The sequence below is a fragment of the Salvelinus alpinus genome, chromosome 12 (assembly GCF_045679555.1).
Source record: "Salvelinus alpinus chromosome 12, SLU_Salpinus.1, whole genome shotgun sequence".
Lineage (NCBI taxonomy): Eukaryota > Metazoa > Chordata > Actinopteri > Salmoniformes > Salmonidae > Salvelinus > Salvelinus alpinus.
In genome coordinates, this window is record NC_092097.1 from 21,545,099 (window position 1) to 21,567,138 (window position 22,040).

Here is a 22,040-nt window from a genome sequence, read left to right on the forward strand (position 1 = left end):
ATATAATCCGATTTTTACTGCCTATGCGCTTCAGAAGTCTGTATATTATGAAGATTACGGTAAGGAAATTGTGACTCAGACACACCTCATGCTTTTCTGGTTTGGAAGGTGTAGTCAATAGTTACCACAGCCACAAAGTCATAAACCCCGCCTATTTCTACAATGTATTTTAAATTGTGATTTGAAACCTAATGTTAACGACACTTCTAGTCTTTTGCCTAACCCTATCTTTAAATTAAGACCAAAAAGCGAATTTTTGTTTTCATGAATTACAATATATTTGGACCGTGTGGCTGTGGTAATTAGTGGAAGGGCATCAACCGGGTCCGCGTCACCAACATACGAAGGACAGCGTCGACCCCGACCAGACAGTCGCAACGCAGGCTGTAGTGGGACAGAAACATCGTAGAGCAAAAGATCGCGTATCCGTCGTCAGATTAACCTTTTCAGTTCTAATTGCCTCATCGTCTCGCATATTGCAGGTAAATTGCAATAGCTTTGGTGAGTGTATGTGTGCGAAACAACCAATAAGCCTATTATCAGTATTCCAGACAGACATTTTAAGACCCCGGCCCGAGACTACCATTGCACTACAGTAGTGTCGTCGCTTAATAATATTGCATAGCGTACTGCGGTAAATGGCTTCCTTTAGCATCATTTAGCGATGTCCGTTTTTAATGCGTGCGCTATTTTTGATGATAGCCTCAGATATGGTCGCGCAGTAGGCTACATACAGTGCAGTGACTGTGAAGATCAGATGTTAGTCTCCCTCACTTTGCTGTGTTACTATGTTCTTGAAGGCTGTGGACAGAATATAAAAGTAGCCTATATTACAGCAATATGTCAAGTCGTATACCATTACTTTGTCATTTATTTGAAAGTTCATATCAAACTCATATTACTTAATGTATTGCCAATTTTGAAGTGCTTTTACATTTTATACCAGTACATCAACTTTACTTTAATTGAATATTGTTCAGATAGTGAGTAAATTAGTAATTCTTATTCAGGGAATAGACATGAAAATGTTATGAGTTACTAAGAAATGAAATACTAAAATACTCAGTTACTAGGCCTAGACCTACTGCTACAATAAATCAACCTTCTGTTTCAGATTGTCTGGGGTGATGCTCTTCTAGAGCCTTTGGAAACCTGGCTCAACAAGGACACAACTTCACCATGTCAGCAACCATTCAGAGAAAGACTGGCTTGGCCAACTCTGTTGAAGCCAAGAAAACAGAGCTCAGAATTAATGAGAAGAAATGCTGTAAGTACTGATGAGTCTCCCAGAGAAAACTCTTCAATGCAGGAGAGCTGTGCACAGGCAGGGTCATGAGCAGGACGGCATCAATTCCTCTGCAGTCTGCGTGATTGCCTCAGGTTGTTTTGACTGGCACAGAATGAGTCTGCAGGTGATGGTTTGGCTTTATCTCTGAAAGATGTCCCTATGCCTGACATGCAACACATATAGCTGATGCACACATTCTCAAGCAAATTAGTTTAAAAGAAATACAAGTGCATCAATAATATTGTGAGAGAATAGTCTTCTCTGAAAATGATTCCTTTGGGCATATTTTGGGCAAATGATTCATTCTCTTTCCACATCATATTTGTATAATGCATATTATATTGAAATATGATTATAATTAGCCCATATTCTGAACAGTATTCAGCCTATATGCAGTCCTGTTGTGTCCGTAATTGATATGAGAATAGCAAACTATGGCTTGCCAGTGCACTTTGATCTGTCCCTTTTCATCTGAGTATACAGTACATGGGAAATCAAGGACAAGAAATGAATCCAGTGATGTTTGATCACACCAACCAACAACTTTGATAGTTCAATTGTTTTGCCTTATCTACTGTATCTCATTTCATTGTCAGGGATGTGTATCATTTGTAGGTATACTGTATAGACAGTATACAGTAGTATCTGATTTAGTCCAATGTGAATGCACTATAGTATGTATGTCTGTCTGTCTTTTTGTTCAGCATGGGCATCCTACATGACAAACTCTCCCACAGTGATTGTAATGATTGGCCTACCTGCCAGGGGAAAGACCTACATGTCTAAGAAACTGACACGATACCTCAACTGGATAGGGGTGCCAACCAAAGGTGAGTGGGGAAAGACAACCTCTCTCCAACTTTACATTTGAAGACATTAGACATGTCCGTTTAAGTCTTCCATTATGACAGACTATTGACTATTAACACTCTGGTTTTTGAGAGATCTTTAAATAAGCACACGACTCAACTTTAAATCACAAGTGTATTGTGGCCTACAAAGTAAGGTACTTTCATTAATTAGGTAACTGTCAAGTTTTAAAGCTCCTGAGAACTGAGACGCCCCATGTTGAATAGGATCCTACTTTAAACCAGTCCCATTTCTATGATAGGAGATAGTAGACCATGTAGACACTGATAAAAGCTAGTCATAACTCTATTGTTGATGCCATTTTGTTCGTTTTGTAGTGTTTAACTTGGGTGTCTACCGCCGAGAGGCCGTCAAAGCTTACAAGTCCTACGACTTCTTCAGGCACGACAACAAGGAAGCCATGGAAATAAGGAAGTAAGTTACATTTGTTTTATTCATGCAGTGATATGCATGAGTCATACTGAAAAAGCAGTCACAACTGCTTTGCACACTTCAGTTCACATATGAGAGCCAAAGTTTTGTATAAATGGTAAAATGTTAGGAAAAAAATCATTAATCAAGTATTGTGTCTCCATCATCATGGTCAGATCTGAGTCAATCTCATTACTCCAGCAGTACACCAGGTTCTCTCATGCTTCATTTCACAGATTTACTTTGCAGGGTTGGCTGCTGCATCAATGGCTAATGAGTTTCTGAATCAACACACTGTCTGCTGTGCAAGCAGTTATTCAGTGTACAAAATACTCATATTCTATTAACAGAATACAGTGTACTCAGAAAGTATTCAGACCCCTTCCTTTTTTCCACATTTTGTTACATTACAGCCTTATTTTAAAATTGATTGATGAGGAAAAAAAATTATTCAATCTACATCCAATACCCCATAAAAACAAAACAAAAACAGGTTTTTAGATTTTTTTGCAAATGTATTACAAATAAAAACAGAAATACCTTATTTACTTAAGTATCCAGACCCTTTGCTATGAGACTTGAAATTGAGCTCAGATGCATCCTTTTTCCATTGATTATTCTTGAGATGTTTCTACAACTTGATTGGAGTCCACCTGTGGTAAATTCAATTGATTGGACATGATTTGGAAAGGCACACACCTGTCTATATAAGGTCCCACAGTTGACAGTGCATGTCAAAGCAAAAACCAAGCCATGAGGTCGTAGGAATTGTCCGTAGAGCTCAGAGACAGGATTGTGTATAGGCACAGATCCAGGGAAGGGTACCAAAAACATTATGCAGCATTGAAGGTCCCCAAGAACACAGTGGCCTCCATCATTCTTAAATGGAAGAAGTTTGGAACCACCAAGACTCTTCCTAGAGCTGGCTGGCCACCAGGCCAAACTGAGCAATCGGGGGAGAAGGGCCTTGGTCAGGGAGGTGACCAAGAAACCGATGGTCACTCTGACAGAGCTCCAGAGTTCTTCTGTGGAGATGGAAGAACCTTCCAGAAGGACAACCATCTCTGCAGCACTCCACCAATCCACCAATCACATGACAGCCCGCTTGGAGTTTGCCAAAAGGCACCTAAAGGACTCTCAGACCATGAGAAAAAATATTCTCTGGTCTGATAAAACCAAGATTGAACTCTTTGGCCTGAATGCCAATGTGGAGGAAACCAGGCACCATCCCTATAGTGAAGCATGGTGGTGGCAGCATCATGCTGTCGGGATGTTTTTCAGTGGCAGGGACTGTGAGACTAGTCATGATTGAGGGAAAGATGAACGGCGCAAAGCACAGAGAGATCCTTGAAAACCTTCTCCAGAGGACTCAGGACCTCAGACTGGGGCGAAGGTTCACCTTCTAACAGGACAATGATGCTAAACACACAGCCAAGACAACGCAGGACTGGCTTCGGGACAAGTCTCATTGTCCTTGAGTGGCCCAGCAGAGCACTTGTACACGATCGAAACACCTCTGGACAGACCTGAAAATAGCTGTGCAGCAACGCTCCCCATCCAACCTGACAGAGCTTGAGAGGATCTGCAAAGAAGAATGGGAGAAACTCCCCAAATACAGCTGTGCCAAGCTTGTAGCGTCATACCCAAGAAGATTTGAGGCTGTAATCGCTGCCAAAGGTCCTTCAACAAAGTACTGAGTAATTGTGATGTTTTTATTTTATTTTTTATTATACATTTTCAAACATTTCTAAAAACCTGTTTTTTGCTTTGTCATTATGGGGTATTGTGTGTAGATCCATGAGGGGGGGAAAAACTATTTAATCAATTTTAGAATAAGGCTGTAACAAAATGTGGGAAAAGTCAAGGGGTCTGAATACTTTCCGAATGCACTTTCCGAATGCACTGTGTGTGTGTGTGTGTGTGTGTGTGTGTGTGTGTGTGTGTGTGTGTGTGTGTGTGTGTGTGTGTGTGTGTGTGTGTGTGTGTGTGTGTGTATATACACAGGATCTGAGGGTCTGTACACACACACACACCACACACACACACACACACACACACACACACACACACACACACCAGCTGCCGGATTCAAAATGAAATTTGCTTCGTTTTTCATAGTAATTTGTGATGGATTACTATTTTCCAACTAGCTGAACATTTTCTAAGCAAGCCCAAAACTGTATCCAGTATAATCACTGAATGAGACATGCATCCAAATAGGCTCAGAAAGTGAATGTAGTAGTCTGTGTAGAGAATTGCCCTTTATGGACCTGTAAACAGCTTTACTGTTCTTGACATCACAGAATGCTGATCTAAATATACTGCTGCTGCTGTCACTCTTCTGCTCGTATGAGCCTTTCAAAATGTTGAATCGGTATGTTCCGTCACTGTTCTGTCAGTGTTACTATTCAGGTGTCGGTACAGAAGAAAGATAGGCATACAGTAGATCACTCTGGTCTTCTGGCCCGCTTCCCTTACAATCAAACACGAAATTAGCAAATAAATGGTACAGGGGCCGTTAAGATAAAGTATCTAAATAAAAAAAAGTATAGTAGTTTGGATTGCATACCTGCCCCCTTTGCTGCAGACCCACTTTTGAGCCCTTTTTGCTGCAGGCAACTGTAACTGTATTTCCCTCTCCTCTCCCACAGACAGTGTGCCCTGGTAGCCCTGGAGGATGTGAAGGGATATCTAACTGAAGAAGGTGGACAAATCGCTGTACGGCATTTACTCTCTCATTTTGGTTCTTTTTTTGTCTACTCGATATATTTGACACCAGTCCACCAGTTTTGTGATGTTTGCTTTGCTTTGATTAGGTATTTGATGCAACAAACACAACAAGGGAGAGGAGAGACCTCATTCTTGATTTTGGGAAAGAGAATGCATTCAAGGTAACATGCAATGTGCTAAATTGCCAAATATATTTTTGTGTTTGAATTGTATCTCCATATAACATTACTCTGTATTATGGACAGCCATTTAATATTGAGATGAATCTGATAGTGTGTGGTCATGGGACTCTGCATCCATCCCTGTGGTGAGGCAGTATATTGTTGTAGTCTGAGCTATTTTCTTTCCAACAGGTGTTCTTTGTGGAGTCAGTGTGTGACGACCCAGAAGTCATTGCTGCTAATATTCTGGTATGTTCCGATGTCGCCATGTGGGATTGTAATGCTTTACTATGACCCCAGGCCACGGTCAAAAGTATAACCTATTTATACACTGACTATATCTCTGCTATCTGACTGACGACTCTCATTGTTTCTTTGCCCACATTCTAATGTGTTATATCTCTATACAGGAGGTGAAGGTATCCAGTCCAGACTACCCAGAGAGGCACAGAGAGAGAGTGATGGATGACTTTCTCAAACGCATAGAGTGCTATAAGGTTACATACCAACCTTTGGATCCCGATGATTATGACAAGTAAGAATGACCAAAGCATATTGTTTATCTCAGTGTTTTGCATTTGAATAGGAGTTTGCCAGGTGGGCTCCGTAGCATTTTTTGGTTGGGGGCGCCCCACCTCGTGGCAACAAAATATAGTGGCTCCCCCTCTTGATGGTGGATAGATAAATGTACTATAATTCTACCCATTTTGCCTTTGGTGGAGAGAAATGTTTGCAATTGTGTAACACATTTCATCTAATTATACTTTTCTTTTTTTTTCATGGGGCAGAGAGAAAAACAGTGCAGTTTTAAAGCTAATACCCTGCAATTCTACACATTTTGCCATGACTTATGCCATGTTAATATGATATCTGAGTGGGAATGACTAACAAAATCAATGAGTTCCCCCTGGAGGTCAGGGCACCTGGACACGTGCCCTGTGTGGTATTCGGCCATGATTACTGCAAGTTTAGATGGCTGTCTAGACTAACTACAAATTCAAAAATTGATAGCTGACATGGCTGAGTGACATAAGAGAGAAACTGCTGATGGATTACCAATTTTAGAAATTGCACCTGGTGTTTTTCTACTATTCTTTCTCTCAGTTGAAACCCCAACTGAGTTGTTTTATTTTTTTTAGTCCGGGCCCCCTAGTGGCCGGGCCCCTAAGCAACCGCTTGCCTCAATTAGAGGCAATAACTGTTCATACGGATCATTTGTTGTTATACTTAGTAGGCATTAACAGTAATTCTCCAGAATTCCTGTAAATTTGCTGCAACAGTTCAGATGTAAGCCGCCAGGTGGAGACAGAATACAGACAATTGTGTTACTGTGTATCCCGTAGGGACCTATCCTTCATCAAGGTGGAGAATGTGGGCCGGCGCTTCCTGGTGAACCGGGTGCAGGACTACATCCAGAGTAAGATAGTGTACTACCTCATGAACATCCAAGTGCACTCTCACTCCCTCTACCTGTGCCGGCATGGAGAGAGCAATCACAACATGGAGGGCCGTATCGGAGGTGACTCGGAGCTCTCCCCAGGAGGAAAACAGGTATGTGTCCTGTCTGCCATAACGGTTAGGCCCACTCTAGAGAACACAGTCAGCATGACACTGACCCCTGTATTTGAGTCAGTGGACACTACCAGTTTCTATTTCGATTTAGTTGCAGCTAATGGAAAATACTAATTAAAGCTCCTGTACTTTGAATTTGAGTAAACACTGGTAATCTGATCATGTAATTATATACTCTTAAATAGTTAATAGCCTGTTTACGACTATATACAGTAAAAAGTACCCTGATGGATGGGCTTGTTATTGAAACTAATCTCTTCACTAGTTTTACGGTATCTTTCTCCTTTGCCCCCTCTGGTCCAGTTTGCTCATGCCTTGCACAGCTTCATTGAGGAGCACAAACTGTCTGACTTAAAGGTATGGACTAGCCAGCTGAGACGCACCATCCAGACTGCTGAGGAGCTGATTGTGCCCTACGAACAGTGGAAGATCCTCAATGAGATCGATGCTGTCAGTATTGACTTCACCTCTGATCTCTCACTTATCACTGGTCTAACATAATTAATACCATGAGGGTTTAATTTAGGTAGACACCTTTTGTGATGAAAATGAACTTGTTCTGTGATAAAGGACTTGTAATATTCCTTGTTTGTATAATAATTAATGATTTATCATTACTTGTCAACTCAACTGACAAGGCAAATTTTCCAGAGTTTTCTCTTTCCTGTCTGTTAGGGTGTGTGTGAGGAGATGACCTATGATATGATCCAGAAATCCTTCCCAGAAGAGTTTGCCCTGAGGGACCAGGACAAGTACCACTACCGCTACCCAGGGGGAGAGGTAAAGTCCTACCCTCTTACCACTTTTCTGAGGCCCTGTTCTTGGCAGGGTGAGGGATCACTAAGGCTCAGTGTGTCCCCTCTCCCTCCCTGTAGTCCTACCAGGACCTGGTGCAGCGGTTAGAGCCTGTCATCATGGAGCTAGAGAGACAGGGCAACGTGCTGGTTATCTGTCACCAGGCTGTCATGCGCTGCCTGCTGGCCTACTTCCTGGATAAGAGTGCAGGTGGGTGAGCACACACCGCACAGTACTTTTACTGACAGTTTCACAAACACCAGAGGTAATGACACTTTATTTTGTCTTTCATAGATGACCTGCCCTACCTGAAATGTCCACTGCACACAGTGCTCAAACTCACTCCTGTTGCATATGGTAAGTCTTTGTGTTCATTAAATGCTGAACAAATTGTTCTGACAATTATTTTATGCATGTTCACATCTGAGTTCCTGTTCCTCTATCACCACTTGTCGTTTGTATTGCAATTAGGAACGGGTCACATCAATTTCTCTGCAACTTTCCCCAGGCTGTAAAGTGGAAATGTTTTATCTTAATGTGAAGGCAGTGAACACACATCGCGACCGACCACTTGTGAGTAACATTGCACGTTATCCTCAGTGGCAAGGCTCTGCTCTGTTCTGCTCACATATCACATGCTTCACTGAACATTTTCTTGGTTATTTTTCCTCTTTAACCAAACTAGCTCAAGCTACAGTATGTCTGGTTAAATGAGTAGTTAGTGTGACTTTATATTTAACTTGGAGGCAGCTATAACTGATCACATTTCCCTGCTTGCAAACACCACCACCAATGCTCTGGTCCCCTTTAATAACTGACTTGTATTGATGGGTGTACAACACAGTGTGGTGCAAAGGACAACAGCCTTTGCACCATAACCTTTGCCCTCTGAAGTTGCTTTTAGATTGTCTTTTTTTGCAGAATCACCTTTTTCTTGTCCAATAGCATTTAAAAACATTTTTTTGTGGTGGTTGGTCAAGGAAAACTATTGTTCGATTGCTGTATTTTGGGGAATTGTCCCAGTAACGCTGGGTGTGCTCAGGTCTTTTTCTTTAATGCACCTGGTGTTTCCCCATCTCCAATCAGGATAATGTCCCGAGGGACCCAGCTCCCATGCTGCTCCGGCGGAATAGTTATACCCCCCTGTCCAGTCACGACCAGTTCAAGCGGCCCAGGCTCTACAGTGCCGGCAACCGGCCCTGGCTCCCCGAGATGCCAGAGGGGATGCTGCAGCAAAGCCAAGTTAGTGTCAAAAATTGGCGCCCACTTAATGAATCACTCTTAATTCAACTCGGTCACCTCCCTCTTCCCACCTGCCACCCCCACCCCACCCCAAGCCAATCCCTCTTTATCCTTAGCATCCCCTTACCCTTAAATCCCCTTGATAATCCAGACATGTTGTGGTCTTGTTGGTGGCTTCTCCTCTTTATATTATGTCTGTCTCTCCCCCAACATCAGCTGTTTGTCTTGCATGGTCTCCCTTTTTCTTCATAGGCTGTATGTCTCCAGCTTGAATATGCATAGCACTATTCCTATCCCTTACAAACTGCACCACTTACCTCTTATACTCATTTACGTCTTCTGAAAACCATTCCAGAAGATACACAGTTAAAACGTCTTCCAGTAAGCAGGTGTTATACATTAGTCAGTTAAATCCATCTGGTGATCCTAGGAGAAGCATGCTCTGTACAACAATTAGCTTCAGAGCTCAATACCACACAAGGACAGTAAATATAGACATGTTGATGTTTTGAGATGCATATTCAAAGTTTCTTGTTGTGGTGCAAGTGTGTTGGTTCAATTTGGTTTGTTGTGAGTTCAGTACTATAGCTAGTCCCCCCATTTGTGTCTCTTCCTTTTGTCCCTGTCTGTCTGTCATTACAGCCTCGTATAGGAAGCTGTTTTCTGTGAGTATTTTAGATATATTCCTGCAGAAAGTTTCTGTTTAAGCAATAGGGCCCAAGGGGGTGTGGTATATGGCCAATATACCACGATTAAGGGCTGTTCTTATGTACGACGCAACGTAGAGTGCCTGGATATATCCCTTAGCCATATATTGGCCATATACCACAAACCCCAAAGGTGCCTTATTGCTATTATAAACTGGGTAGCAACATAATTATAACAGTAAACAAGTAATTTTGCGCATGGTATATTGTCTGATATACCACAGCTTTTAGCCAATCAGCATTCAGGGTGCTAATTACCCAGTTTATAATTTCATTTATTCACATGAGACGTAATCTCAAACGATGGATTATGTATCACCTTTAAATAATATCGACATACAGTATGATGGAATGCTGTATCATAATTTTCAGTTACTGATAGTACTAATCATTTTGTTCCCTCTTTGTAGTATATTGATGATGGTGTATCATGAGAAACATTTTCCCTAGCAGAGATCTCTGTGCATTGGTTTTTCTGAAGCAAAACACTAGTAGTAATGTAAGACCTGTCTTTTCTTTTTAAGACAATGATTAATCAGACTGCTCTGAAACGTGTTAAGACAGTGATAGAAAAGAGACCAGGAATATTATATGAGTCATGTCTGTTCTGTTTGAAGGACTCCCTGTGTGAAGGAGTCAACTATGACAGCCCAGAAACTAGTGGCTGTTTCCGCTTCTGAGTGACTACGAAGTCACCTTCATGTTCAGCTGGTGCCTCAGTATCTCCCTGTGACCCTGAAGCTCATCATCCTCTCCTCCATTTCTCTGCATGCCAAACCTCTGGAACAACTGGTAGAATACTGTAACAAAAAAAGCAGTTTTAGAAACATCTCAAGGATGATCATTGGAAACAGGATGCACCTGAGCTCAATTTCGATTCTCATAGCAAAAGCTCTGAATACTTATGTAAATAAGGTGTTTCAACCTGTTTTTGCTTTATCATTATGGGTTATTGTGTGTAGACTGCTGAGGATTTTTTTATTGATTTAATTCATTTTAGAATAAGGCTGTAACGTAACAAAATGTGGAAAAAATCTAGTGGGCTGAATACTTTCCGAAGGCACATATATATATATATACTTTTAGATTAGAAGTTAGTCCAGTGCTCTTTAAAAATTGAATTATTGTATACTGAAGTTGTCACATTTTATTAAGGTTGCAAGTTATTTCCTGTGCCTTTTGGGGCATGCTGAAAGCCTTGCTGGAAACTCATCTGTTCTGTGCATAATAAATATGTGTATAATCATACACATGAAGGTTCCAAATAAATGTCAAGAGGTGTGACTATATATTTGATAGTTTTCCAAGGATAGCCTGCTCTGGTCAAGAATGTACTGTATTCAATACACGGTGGCGTGAATTTTAACATGCCAAATGTTGCCTGTTGATATGGACTTCATTTCATCAATCAGCTAGTTTAGCATTGTTGAATTGTATTTAAGACGTTTCTCCAGTAATTGTATTAAAGAGTCAATGAAGATATAAAACAGGTGTAATTGTTCTCTCCTTTTTGTGTGTGAGTTTTGGGGAAGGAGGTATCAGGTTTCAAGTTCATTCCCTACTCTTTGTATGGCTCAAGATAACTATTAAGCACTACACACACAACTCAGGTCATGTCACTTCAAATGCATTATCAGAATATTAACTATATGAGGCTTTAATATTTCACTGTAATTTGTATTTGACAGATGTATGTACTTGACATGCAGACTGTACAGACAGTGAGTCACGTGGCTTGCTGTATAAAGCAAGCAGACAGGCATCGAGGCATACAGTTACTGTTCGATTGAACTTTAGAATGGTCAAAATTAGTGACCTAAGCGATTTTGAGTGTGGTATGAGTGTCGGTGCCAGGTGTCCCGGTTCCAGTATCTCAGAAACGGCCTCCTGGGCTTTTCACGCACGACAGTGTCTAGGGTTTACCGAGAATGTTGTGACAAACAAAAAACATCCAGTCAGCAGCAGTCCTGTGGGCGAAAATGGCTTGATGAGAGGTCCAAGAAGAATGGCAAGATTCGTGCAAGCTAACAGCGGGCTGCAAACAGACAAATAACGTCTCAGTACAACAGTGCTTTGCAGAACGGAATCTCGGAACGCACAACTCGTTGGTCCATGTCACGGGTGGGCTATTGCAGCAAATCAAATAACGTTTTATTTGTCACATGCGCCGAGTACAACACACCTTTCCGTTAAATGCTTACTTACAAGCCCTTAACCAACAACGCAGTTCAAAAAATGACTTAAGAAAATATTTTATAAATAAACTAAAGTCCAAAAATTAAAAAGTTACAAAGTTACATAACAATAACGAGGCTATATAAAGGGAGTACCGGTACCGAGTCAATGTGCAGGGGTACAGGTTAGTTGAGGTCATTTGTAAAGTGACTATGCATATATAATAAACAGCGAGTAGCAGCAGTGTAATAACAAATGTAAATAGTCTGTGTCGCTATTTGATTAATTGTTCAGCAGTCTTATGGCTTGGGGTGGAAGCTGTTAAGGACACTTTTAGGCCAAGACTTGGCGCTACGGTACCGCTTGCCGTGCGGTATCAGAGAGAACAGTGTATGACTTGGGTGACTGGAGTCATTGACAATTTTTGGGGGCCTTCCTCTGACATCGCCTAGTCTATAGGTCCTGGATGTGCTTGGCCCCAGGATGTACTGGGAGGTACGCACTACCCTCTGTAGCGCCTTACGGTCAGATGCGGTGCAGTGGCCATACCAGGCGTGATGCAACCGGTCAGAATGGTTCATCTGTTTGAAACATGTAGGTATTACAGACTCGGTCAGGGAGAGATTGAAAGTGTCATTGAAGACACTTGCTAGTTGGTCCGCGCATGCTTTGAGTACACGTCCTGGTAATCCGTCTGGCCCCGCAGTTTTGTGAATGTTGACCTGTTTAAAGGTCTTGCTCACATCGGCTACGGAGAACGTGATCACTCAGTTGTCCGGAACAGTTGGTGCTCTCATGCATGCTTCACTGTTTCTTGCCTTGAAGTTAGCATGAAAGGCATTTAGCTCGTCTGGTAGGCTCGCGTCACTGGGCAGCTCGTGGCTGAGTTTCCCTTTGTAGTCCGTAAAAATGTTCAAGCCCTGCCACATCCAACGAGCGTCAGAGCCGGGGTAGTAGAATTCAATCTTAGTCCTGTATTGATACTTTGCCTGTTTGATGGTTCGTCTGCGGTCATAGCGGGACTTCTAATAAGCGTTGGATTAGTGTCCCGCTCCTTGAAAGCGGCAGCTCTAGCCTTTAGCTCGGTGCGGCTTTACCTGTAATCCATGATGACCAGTCCTATCAGCTAAAAACAAGAAGTGGTTCCAGTGGGCACGCAATCGAGGAGTGGAAAAACATTGCCTGGTCCGACCAATCCTGGTTCGTGATGCGTAATGCTGATGGCAGAGTCAGGATTTGGCTTAAACAGCACGAGCCCATAGCCCCATCCTGCCCAGTGTCAATGGTACAGGCTGGTGGCAATGGTGTGTGGAATGTTTTCCTGGCACATGTTAAGTCCCTTGATACTAATTGTGCAACGTTTCTATTCCTTGAAAAACTCAGGCTCTTCTGGAGGCGAAGGGGGGTCCGACCTGGTACTAGATGGGTGTACCTAATAAACTGGCCACTGCGTCTATGTCACAGAGTTAACATTTATTTTTAAAAGAGACTTGGAATCATAGCTGGATCCATCCACAATTTCCACAATGGAAATAAGTATCTGACTTTGAAGTGATATTCCTGTCACGTTTTAGAAATGTTAAACTGTGTGAATACTTTTTTTTCTCACTAATTGGTCTTTTGACGAATCAGGTCAGCTCTGAAAAAGTGAAAAGATCTGATATGATTGTTCAAAAGACTAATTAGTGGAACAAATATCAGAATTGGTCTGCCTGTGTAATCGCAGCCTGTGTGTTCTCAATGTCAACAAATCTAAAGAGCTGATCGTGGACTTCAGGAGACAACAGAGAGAGCACGCCCCCGATGGGGCCGCAGTGGAGAAGATGAAAAGTTCCTTGGCGTACACATCACTAACAATCTGAAATGGAACGGGGTCTTATCAACCTCAAGAGGCTGAAGAAATTTGGCTTGGTCCCTAGACCCTCACTTGCTTCTACAGAACCACCATTGAGGGCATCCTGTCAGGCTGTATCACCGCCTGATATGGCAACTGCACTGTCCGCAACGGCAGGGCTCTCCAGAGGGTGGTGCGGTCTGCCCAACGCATCCCCGGGGGCACACTGCCTGCCCTCCAGGACATCTACAACACCTGGTGTCACAGGAAGGCCAAGAAGATCATCAAGGGCCTCAGCCACCCAAGCCACAGCCAATTTACCCCGCTACCATTGAGAAGGCGAGATCAGTACGGATGGATCAAAGCTGGGACCGAGAGACTGAAAAACAGCTTCTATCTCAAGGACATCACACTGTTAAATCGTTACCACTAGCCGGCCTCCGCCCAGTATCCTGCCCTGAACTTTAGTCACCGTCACTAGCCAGCTACCACCCGGTTACTCAACCCTGCACCTTAGAGGCTGCTGCCCTATGAACAAGGTCATGGAACACTTTAATAATGGAACACTGGTGACTTTAGTAATGTTTACATACTGTTTTACCCACTTCATATGTACTGTATGTACTGTATATTCAGATTTCTAGTCGAGGCCTATCCTATTTAACTATTGCTGTATACTATTCTACTCTACGTATTCTTCAGATATACTACATATTCTATCCATATACTGTCTATAATGTCTATTAATCCCATCATATACTGTGTATATATACAGTACCAGTCAAAAGTTTGGACACACCTACTAATTCAAGGGTTTTTCTTTATTTTTACTATTTTCTACATTGTAGAATAATAGTGAAGACATCAAAACTATGAAATATCACATATGGAATCATGTAGTAACCAAAGAAGTGTTAAACAAATCCAAATATACTTTATATTTGAGGTTCTTCAAAGTAGCCACCCTTTGCCTTGATGACAGCTTCACACACTCTTGGCATTCTCTCAACCAGCTTCACCTGGAATGCTTTTCCAACAGTCTTGAAGGAGTTCCCACATATGCTGAGTACTTGTTGGCTGCTTTACCTTCACTCTGCAGTCCAACTCATCCCAAACCATCTCAATTGGGTTGAGGTCAGGTGATTGTGGAGTCCAGGTCATCTGATACAGCACTCCATCACTCTCCTTCTTGGTTAAATAGCCCTTACAGAGCCTGGAGGTGTGTTTTGGGTCATCATCCTGTTGAAAAACAAGTGATAGTTCCACTAAGCGCAAACCAGATGGGATGGCGTATCGCTGCAGAATGCTGTGGTAGCCATGCTGGTTAAGTGTGCCTTGAATTCTAATTAAATCACAGTGTAACCAGCAAAGCACCCCCACACCATCACAACTCCTCCTCCATACTTTACGGTGGGAACCACACATGCGGAGATCATCCGTTCACCTACTCTGCGTCTCACAAAGACATGGCGGTTGGAACCAAAAATCTCAAATTTGGACTCATCAGACCAAAGGACAGTTTTCCACCGGTTTAATGTCTATTGGTCGTGTTTCTTGGCCCAAGCAAGTCTCTTCTTATTATTGGTGTCCTTTAGTAGTTTTTTTTGCAGCAATTCGACTATGAAGGCCTGATTCACGCAGTCTCCTCTGAACAGTTGATGTTGAGATGTGTCTGTTACTTGAACTCTGTGAAGCATTTATTTGGGCTGCAATCTGAGGTGCAGTTGAACTAATGAACGTATCCTCTGCAGCAGAGGTAACTCTGGGTCTTACTTTCCTGTGGCGGTCCTCATGAGAACCAGTTTCATCATAGCGCTTGATGGTTTTTGCGACTGCAATTGAAGAAACTTTCAAAGTTCTTGAAATGTTCCGTATTGACTGACCTTCATGTCTTAAAGTAATGATGGACTGTAATTTCTCTTTGCTTATTTGAGCTGTTCTTGCCATAATATGGACTTGGTATTTGACCAAATAGGGCTATCTTCTGTATAACACCATTACCTTGTCACAACACAACTGATTGGCTCAAACGCATTAAGAAGGAAATAAATTCCACAAATTAACTTTGAACAAGGCACACCTGTTAATTGAAATGCATTCCAGGTGACCACCTCATGAAGCTGGTTGAGAAAATGCCAAGAGTGTGCAAAGCTGTGATCTAGGCAAAGGGTGGCTACTTTGAAGAATCTCAAATATAAAATATATTTTGATTTGTTAAACCCTTTTTTGGTTACATGAGTCCATATGTGTTATTTCATAGTTTTGATGTCTTCACTATTATTCTACAATGTAGAACATAGTACAAATAAAGTAAAACCCTTGAATGAGTAGGTGTGTCCAAGCTTTTTGCTGGTACTCTGCACTATGACATTGCTCATCCAAATATTTCTATATTTCTTAATTCCATTCTTTTACTTTTTAGATTTGTGTGTATTGTGTGTTGTTAGATATGACTACACTGTTGGAGCTAGGAGCACAAGCATGTCCCTACACCCGCAACAACATCTACTAAATACTGTATGTATGTGTATGCGACCAATAGAATTTGATTTGATTATATTTTTAACTGATAATAAAATGAATCAATCCCCTCTTCAGGCCAAAAGAAAACAAGCTTGTGTATACGTCATATTTGTGTATAGTAACAACATTACGAACGACACAGTTGTGACGTTGTACACTTTAGAGACTGTCATTGGATATTGATTGTTCGCGCCGCGGCAGGGTAACACTTTTCATCAGGTAAGCAAATAAATAATGGTCAATTATTAATTAAACAGGTTCATTACGTAGCATTGGTGTCTATGAAGCTAGTTATGTAAAGCAAGGCTGCAGTGTCGTTAGTTAGTGTAAAGTACCATATTTATATATTTCTTAATTCCATTATTTAACTTTTAGACGTGTGTGTATTGTTGTGAATTATAGATACTTCACAGTTGAAGCTAGGAACACAAGCATTTCGCTACACCCGCAATAACATCTGCTAAATATAAGTATGTGACCAATACAATTTGATTTGAACAGTTTAGCCAGCTAGCTTAGTAGCCGTTTGCTAGCCAAGCATTGGCTAGCAAATGGTAGCTAGTTGTCAAGCTAGCTAGCTAACTACCAATCAGTTCATCAATGATATTGTTCATTCATAAATATCTGTGCTTGTGTGTAGCTAGACAGTTTGAGTTTACCATTTTAATTGAAGCCAGATAGCCAGCTCGTCTAGTATTGTAGCTAGCAGAAGAAGAAGGTGTCCATAACATGCTAACTTGCTAACTGGTGACTGTGCTGCTAAAACAAAAATACTCTTGGGAGTGACAGAACAAAGAAATTGTTGCAGTCAGTTGTTTTGCTTGTACTGCTGTGATCAGCAGTTTAGCCACTTGTTTAGCTCCACCAAAGTGTCATCAGCATGATGTGACATGAAACAAATAACTTTTTCATTAGAAATGTAAGTAAGTCTAGCTTCAAGGTTCCTTGGTCTGAATAAACTAGTATACACTTCACAGGCTTGTAGGTGACTTACAACTGAAGATGATCCCTTGTTGAATGGTGTTTTTTCCTCCCACAGTTTAAGGACCCCCAGGATGTTGCGTCTGCGTTGTAAAACCAAAAATGGGAGCCACATAATGCAGGGCCTGACCCACCAGTCCAGTGTGCAAGAGCTGAAGAGCAAGGTAGAGGAGCTGACTGGTATTCCCTGTGATGTACAGAAGATCATGGTTGGCTACCCTCCCTCCAGCTTGGACCTCCGAAACAGAGATGCTCACCTAAGGGACTACCCTATCAAATCAGGTAGGCTATGGTGTCTCTTCTTACTTGAATAAATCAAATGTTACATTCACACAGCTGGATAGACTTCACCCTGCTATGTCATGGCTGCATTTGATTCAGAAAATGACACATTTGTTGCAGGAGACACTCTCATTGTTGAGGAGAAGAACAAGATGAAGACCCAGACCATAAATTCAGCTGTAACCAAGGGACCCCGTCTGGAGTCTCCCCCGGTGCTGGCCAGACGGGTCGTTCCAGCAGACAACTCCTGCCTGTTCACCAGTGTCTCTTACGTGGTAGAGGGGGGGGTATACGACCCAGCTTGTGCCCCCGAGATGCGAGGCCTCATCACCCAGATTGTGTCCAGCAACCCCATGGCTTACTCTGAGGCGGTGTTGGGAAAGACCAACGAGGAGTACTGCACCTGGATCAGACGTGACGACACCTGGGGCGGAGCCATCGAGGTGTCCATCCTGTCTAAGTTCCACCAATGTGAGATCTGTGTAGTGGACACGCAGACGGTGCGTGTGGATCGATTTGGTGAGGACGCTGGCTACCACAAACGCGTGCTGCTCATCTACGACGGCATCCACTACGACCCACTGCAAAAGGAGACGCCAGGCTCCGACGCTCCACCCCAGACCATCTTCTCCACCACAGACGACATCATCCTGGCCCAGGCCCTGGAGCTGGCGGATGAGGCGCGAAGGAAGCGGCAGTTTACGGACGTCAACCGCTTTGCCCTGCGCTGCCTGGTGTGTCAGACAGGCCTAGTAGGACAGAAGGAGGCCCGGGAACATGCCAAGGAGACGGGCCATGCCAACTTTGGAGAGGTGTGAGTCAGAGCACTTCCTCACAACCACCACGAACCACCATGCCCCCACATCTTACAACTCTGTGTGTCTGTATGATCCTCTACCTCACTTGATCCAGCATCAGACACTGTGTTCAGTCTTACCTGTTCAGTATTACAACTACATCTGTCAGCTCACAGGCTACTTTACTGCAAGGTTATGAGCTCATGAAAAATATCCTGTACAATTGTTTTGGGGTCATTTTTAGTCTCACCCAACACATAGTGGGTGATTGTTCGTTGAAGTGTTGTTGCTCAGCAATGTAGCATGTGTTCAGTTTGTCGACACTAATGGAGCAGAAAACTTTCTTAACAGACCTGGAGATGCCTGAAAATGCCTTACTTTGACAGTTGATTTGTGGCATAAAAGGTTTAGTATGGCTAGACTCCAGTACTACCACAGAAATCAGAAAACTTTTTCTGGGGCCATTGTGGCATGATACACGTTTGGTTTTACACATCAATGACAATATTAATTTAAAAGGTTTTGTTTGTAGATGCCTCACCAGTACTTGAAAAAAGTGAAAACTGTTGCAAAATATCAAATATAAACCCAGTTACTTGGTAGAAAAGCTGTTCTTTCATTGTTTTACAGTGGCAATGTCTTTAATATTAGATAATAGCGGAGTTTAGCTAGATTCCTTATAGGTCAATACAACCCTAAATTCTTCAATGGTGCTGTGACAAGCTTATTTTCCAAATGTAGGCTATTACTGAATTAGTTATTTTATGCAGTGTGAGGTGTCTGCACCTTGGTGTGAAACATTAATATTTAATGCGATTATTATTATGCCATGGCACTCTGCCATTAAAAGGCCATAGTGGGATTGGTTTTTCTTAATTTTTTTCTGTTTTCTATATGGTGTCATTTTATTTACTGAACAAAAAATTTGAATTGTTGTATTTTTGAGCTTTTAATCTTGGAATTGATAGATGAATAGACTTTATGATATATAATGTAAATCTAAGGGATGAATCCTCTTACATTTGCAGTTCAGGTACTGTCTACACAATGTGCTTTGCATCTCAACATTCACTTCATGATCGTGTTTTTTGTTTTTATCTCCCATTACCCTCACTCATATTGTTGGACTATTGTGAGGACCACCAAGTGTTGTCATGTTGAACTATGTATGTTACATCTAAATGCATGTCAGAGGAAGACTGCGACTCTTTATTATACTTTCACCAATGAAAGCCACCTCGGCCTTGCTCTTGCCTGGAAACCCGATGTTGAATTGCATTGAATTCTAGGCCGGGCAGAAATGACTGTTTTAATCAGGAACGTTTCTTCCCACGACCTCTACCAGCCAGAATGTTGAATACATTTATATTTTAATGTACTTTACTGGTTGTCCATGCGGTTGGTCCTTTTGGCGGTAGGAATGTGAGACTATATTCCACAGGAAAGTATAATTACATAAGCTTTTCAAAGCACTGGTAGTGGGTTCAGATTTCTATCACCTGAAGCATGCGCACAAAATAGAAATGCATGTACAAGATGCATGCATACTTGCCACGCTTATGCATGTGTTTACATGGTTCTGCGCATGCTTCAGGTGATAGAAATCTGCACCCACTACCAGCGCTTTGAAAAGCTTATGTAATAATATAGTCCTGTGGATATATATTGTCTCACATTCCTACCACCAAAGAACAAATCGCACCGACAACCGGTAAAGTACGTTAAAATGTCATTTTATTCAACATTCTGGCTTGTAGATGTTGTGAGAGGAAACTTTCCTGATTCAAACGCTCATTTTTGCCAGATGTAGAATTCATTGCAATTCAATGTTGAGTTTCTTGGCAACCCTTGCTATTGAAACGGAGTGTAGAAGACATTGATATAGATAGTTGAACCCTTTAAACATGAATTCGGACATTTCTTCAAGTGGTTGGTAATGTTACTGGCAAAAAGATTCCTCCCATTATTTTTGTTGGCAGAGACCAGTCTAATGGTGAAAGGCTGGTGATTTGGGGTTTTTCCCCATCAGACTACTAATACAGTCTAAAAGCTCTCGCACATCTATTCCCATTTTTCTAAACAAAATATATATTTTAGCTTTTGTCAGCTGGTCATAAACAGATACCAAAGTGTCCCTTTCAGAAAACTCGTGACTTGTTATTTATAGAAAATGTATCAGCACTAGAAATCTTGTCTTACAATGAAATACTCTGGGTCAGGGCCGAGTTTGTGTGGTAGCCTATACTGCCCTACAAAGGCAAAATGCCGTAACTACGAAGTTGGTCAAAAATATTTTATCTATTGTAATGGCCAGGTATGTTTTCTGATTAATGTGGTATTTCGTTTCCTGACACAAGAAGTCAATTGATCAGAATATATAATGGTGTATCAGAAATTGCTGTCTCTAGACAGAAAAAGACTGAAGACAGATTTTGATGTTGCCTGTTCTTGCTTGGACTTTCCAAAGCCTTTGACGTGTAAGAGGTATGGGTCTGGGGCATGGTTTTAGTGCAGAGCTCTCCAACCCTGTTCCAGGAGAGCTACCTTCCTGTAGGTTTTCACTCCAACCCCAGTTGTAACTCACCTGATTCAGTTTATCAACCAGCTAATTATTAAAATCAGATTAGGTATGGAGTGAAAACCTACAGGACAGTAATAGCTCTCCATGAACAGGGTTGGAGAGCCCTGTTCTATTGGGTGTTGATGTGATTACATGGATGTTCAAGGACACTTTCAATGAATGTTGCACACAAAGCACTACAGAGAAACTGAGTTTACTTGATTTTTCACAATAAAAGTCACCATTTAGGAGATTATTTGAGTGAATGTGTTTTTGTATTTGGTTTCAGATTCTAATGTGCTTTAAGTCCTGCAAATTGATACCATGTTGTCAACCAATGAATGATCTATCTCTCTTAGCAATCGTACCGCTGCCATTCACTGTTAACCTTTTGCAATGTAGGCTACTCTGTTCTAACAGTGTATGAGGATCTCTGTCAGGCTTTAGTTTCATGTTTTAAAGCATATCTCTCTGATGGGAGAATGTAATGTGGAGCTATATGACAGTAACCCTAGACACCATCAGTAACTGAATACAGTAATGCATATCTGTTTTCCTTATGATAAATTGCACAATACAGATGGGATTCATTTGCAGGATGTCAGCAAAAAAGGCCTAGCCTAGGCCGCCGCTAGTGGGTGTTAGATATCGGAGAACTAGTGGCTGCCTAGGGAACAAAAATGGTAATGCTATTGTAGTATACTTGTATTTAAATATTGTACAATTTAGGGCTCTATTCACGCTGTAAAATTGAAGTGTCACAGATTCTGCGATATAAATTTAAAGGTAATTTCAGATTGAGCCAACATATGCAGTGTTTACCGTGAATACTGTCTCTGCTAAAGCTGAAACATTGCCTTTAAATTTCAATCACGTAAAGCTGAATTTCTGCAATGCGGATTGAATAAAGCCCTAAATCTTGCTCAATTTAGTTAGTAGACTAACTTTATAATTATACAGAACAAAAATATAAATGCAACAATTTCAATGATTTTCATATAAGGAAATCAGTCAATTTAAAAAAATTGTATGGATTTGGGACTTAAGATTCACATGACTGGGCAGGGGCGTGGGCCTGGGAAGGCATAGGCCCACCCACTGGGGAACCAGGC

At 41.7% G+C, this 22,040-nt stretch overlaps 2 protein-coding genes across 11 annotated transcripts; both read left to right on the plus strand.

Moving 5' to 3' along the window:
- The first annotated feature begins 347 nt into the window (after positions 1-347).
- Positions 348-11,263, plus strand: LOC139535675 (6-phosphofructo-2-kinase/fructose-2,6-bisphosphatase 2-like). Of its 8 annotated transcripts, XM_071335350.1 has the most exons (17): positions 348-482; positions 1,115-1,267; positions 1,993-2,118; positions 2,476-2,572; positions 5,221-5,287; positions 5,386-5,460; positions 5,653-5,709; positions 5,871-5,995; positions 6,804-7,011; positions 7,336-7,482; positions 7,708-7,812; positions 7,908-8,037; positions 8,122-8,184; positions 8,336-8,400; positions 8,914-9,069; positions 9,712-9,734; positions 10,394-11,263. In XM_071335350.1, exons 2-17 carry the CDS (start codon positions 1,180-1,182, stop codon positions 10,458-10,460), a joined length of 1,599 nt encoding a protein of 532 aa, XP_071191451.1. In that variant the 5' UTR covers positions 348-482; positions 1,115-1,179; the 3' UTR covers positions 10,461-11,263. The 8 variants fall into 8 exon arrangements, 7 of the variants coding, with proteins under 7 accessions (XP_071191451.1, XP_071191452.1, XP_071191453.1 ...); XR_011667177.1 differs by lacking the exon at positions 9,712-9,734 and having other exon boundaries at positions 8,299-8,400; XM_071335351.1 differs by lacking the exon at positions 9,712-9,734.
- Positions 11,264-16,386: 5,123 nt separating this feature from the next.
- LOC139535676 (ubiquitin thioesterase OTU1-like) lies at positions 16,387-20,310 on the plus strand. 3 transcript variants are annotated; one of them, XM_071335355.1, is made up of 3 exons: positions 16,387-16,527; positions 17,348-17,571; positions 17,692-20,310. In XM_071335355.1, exons 2-3 carry the CDS (start codon positions 17,364-17,366, stop codon positions 18,387-18,389), a joined length of 906 nt encoding a protein of 301 aa, XP_071191456.1. In that variant the 5' UTR covers positions 16,387-16,527; positions 17,348-17,363; the 3' UTR covers positions 18,390-20,310. The 3 variants fall into 3 exon arrangements, with proteins under 3 accessions (XP_071191456.1, XP_071191457.1, XP_071191455.1); XM_071335356.1 differs by lacking the exon at positions 16,387-16,527 and adding an exon at positions 16,549-16,778; XM_071335354.1 differs by lacking the exon at positions 16,387-16,527 and adding an exon at positions 16,748-17,227.
- Positions 20,311-22,040: the final 1,730 nt, after the last annotated feature.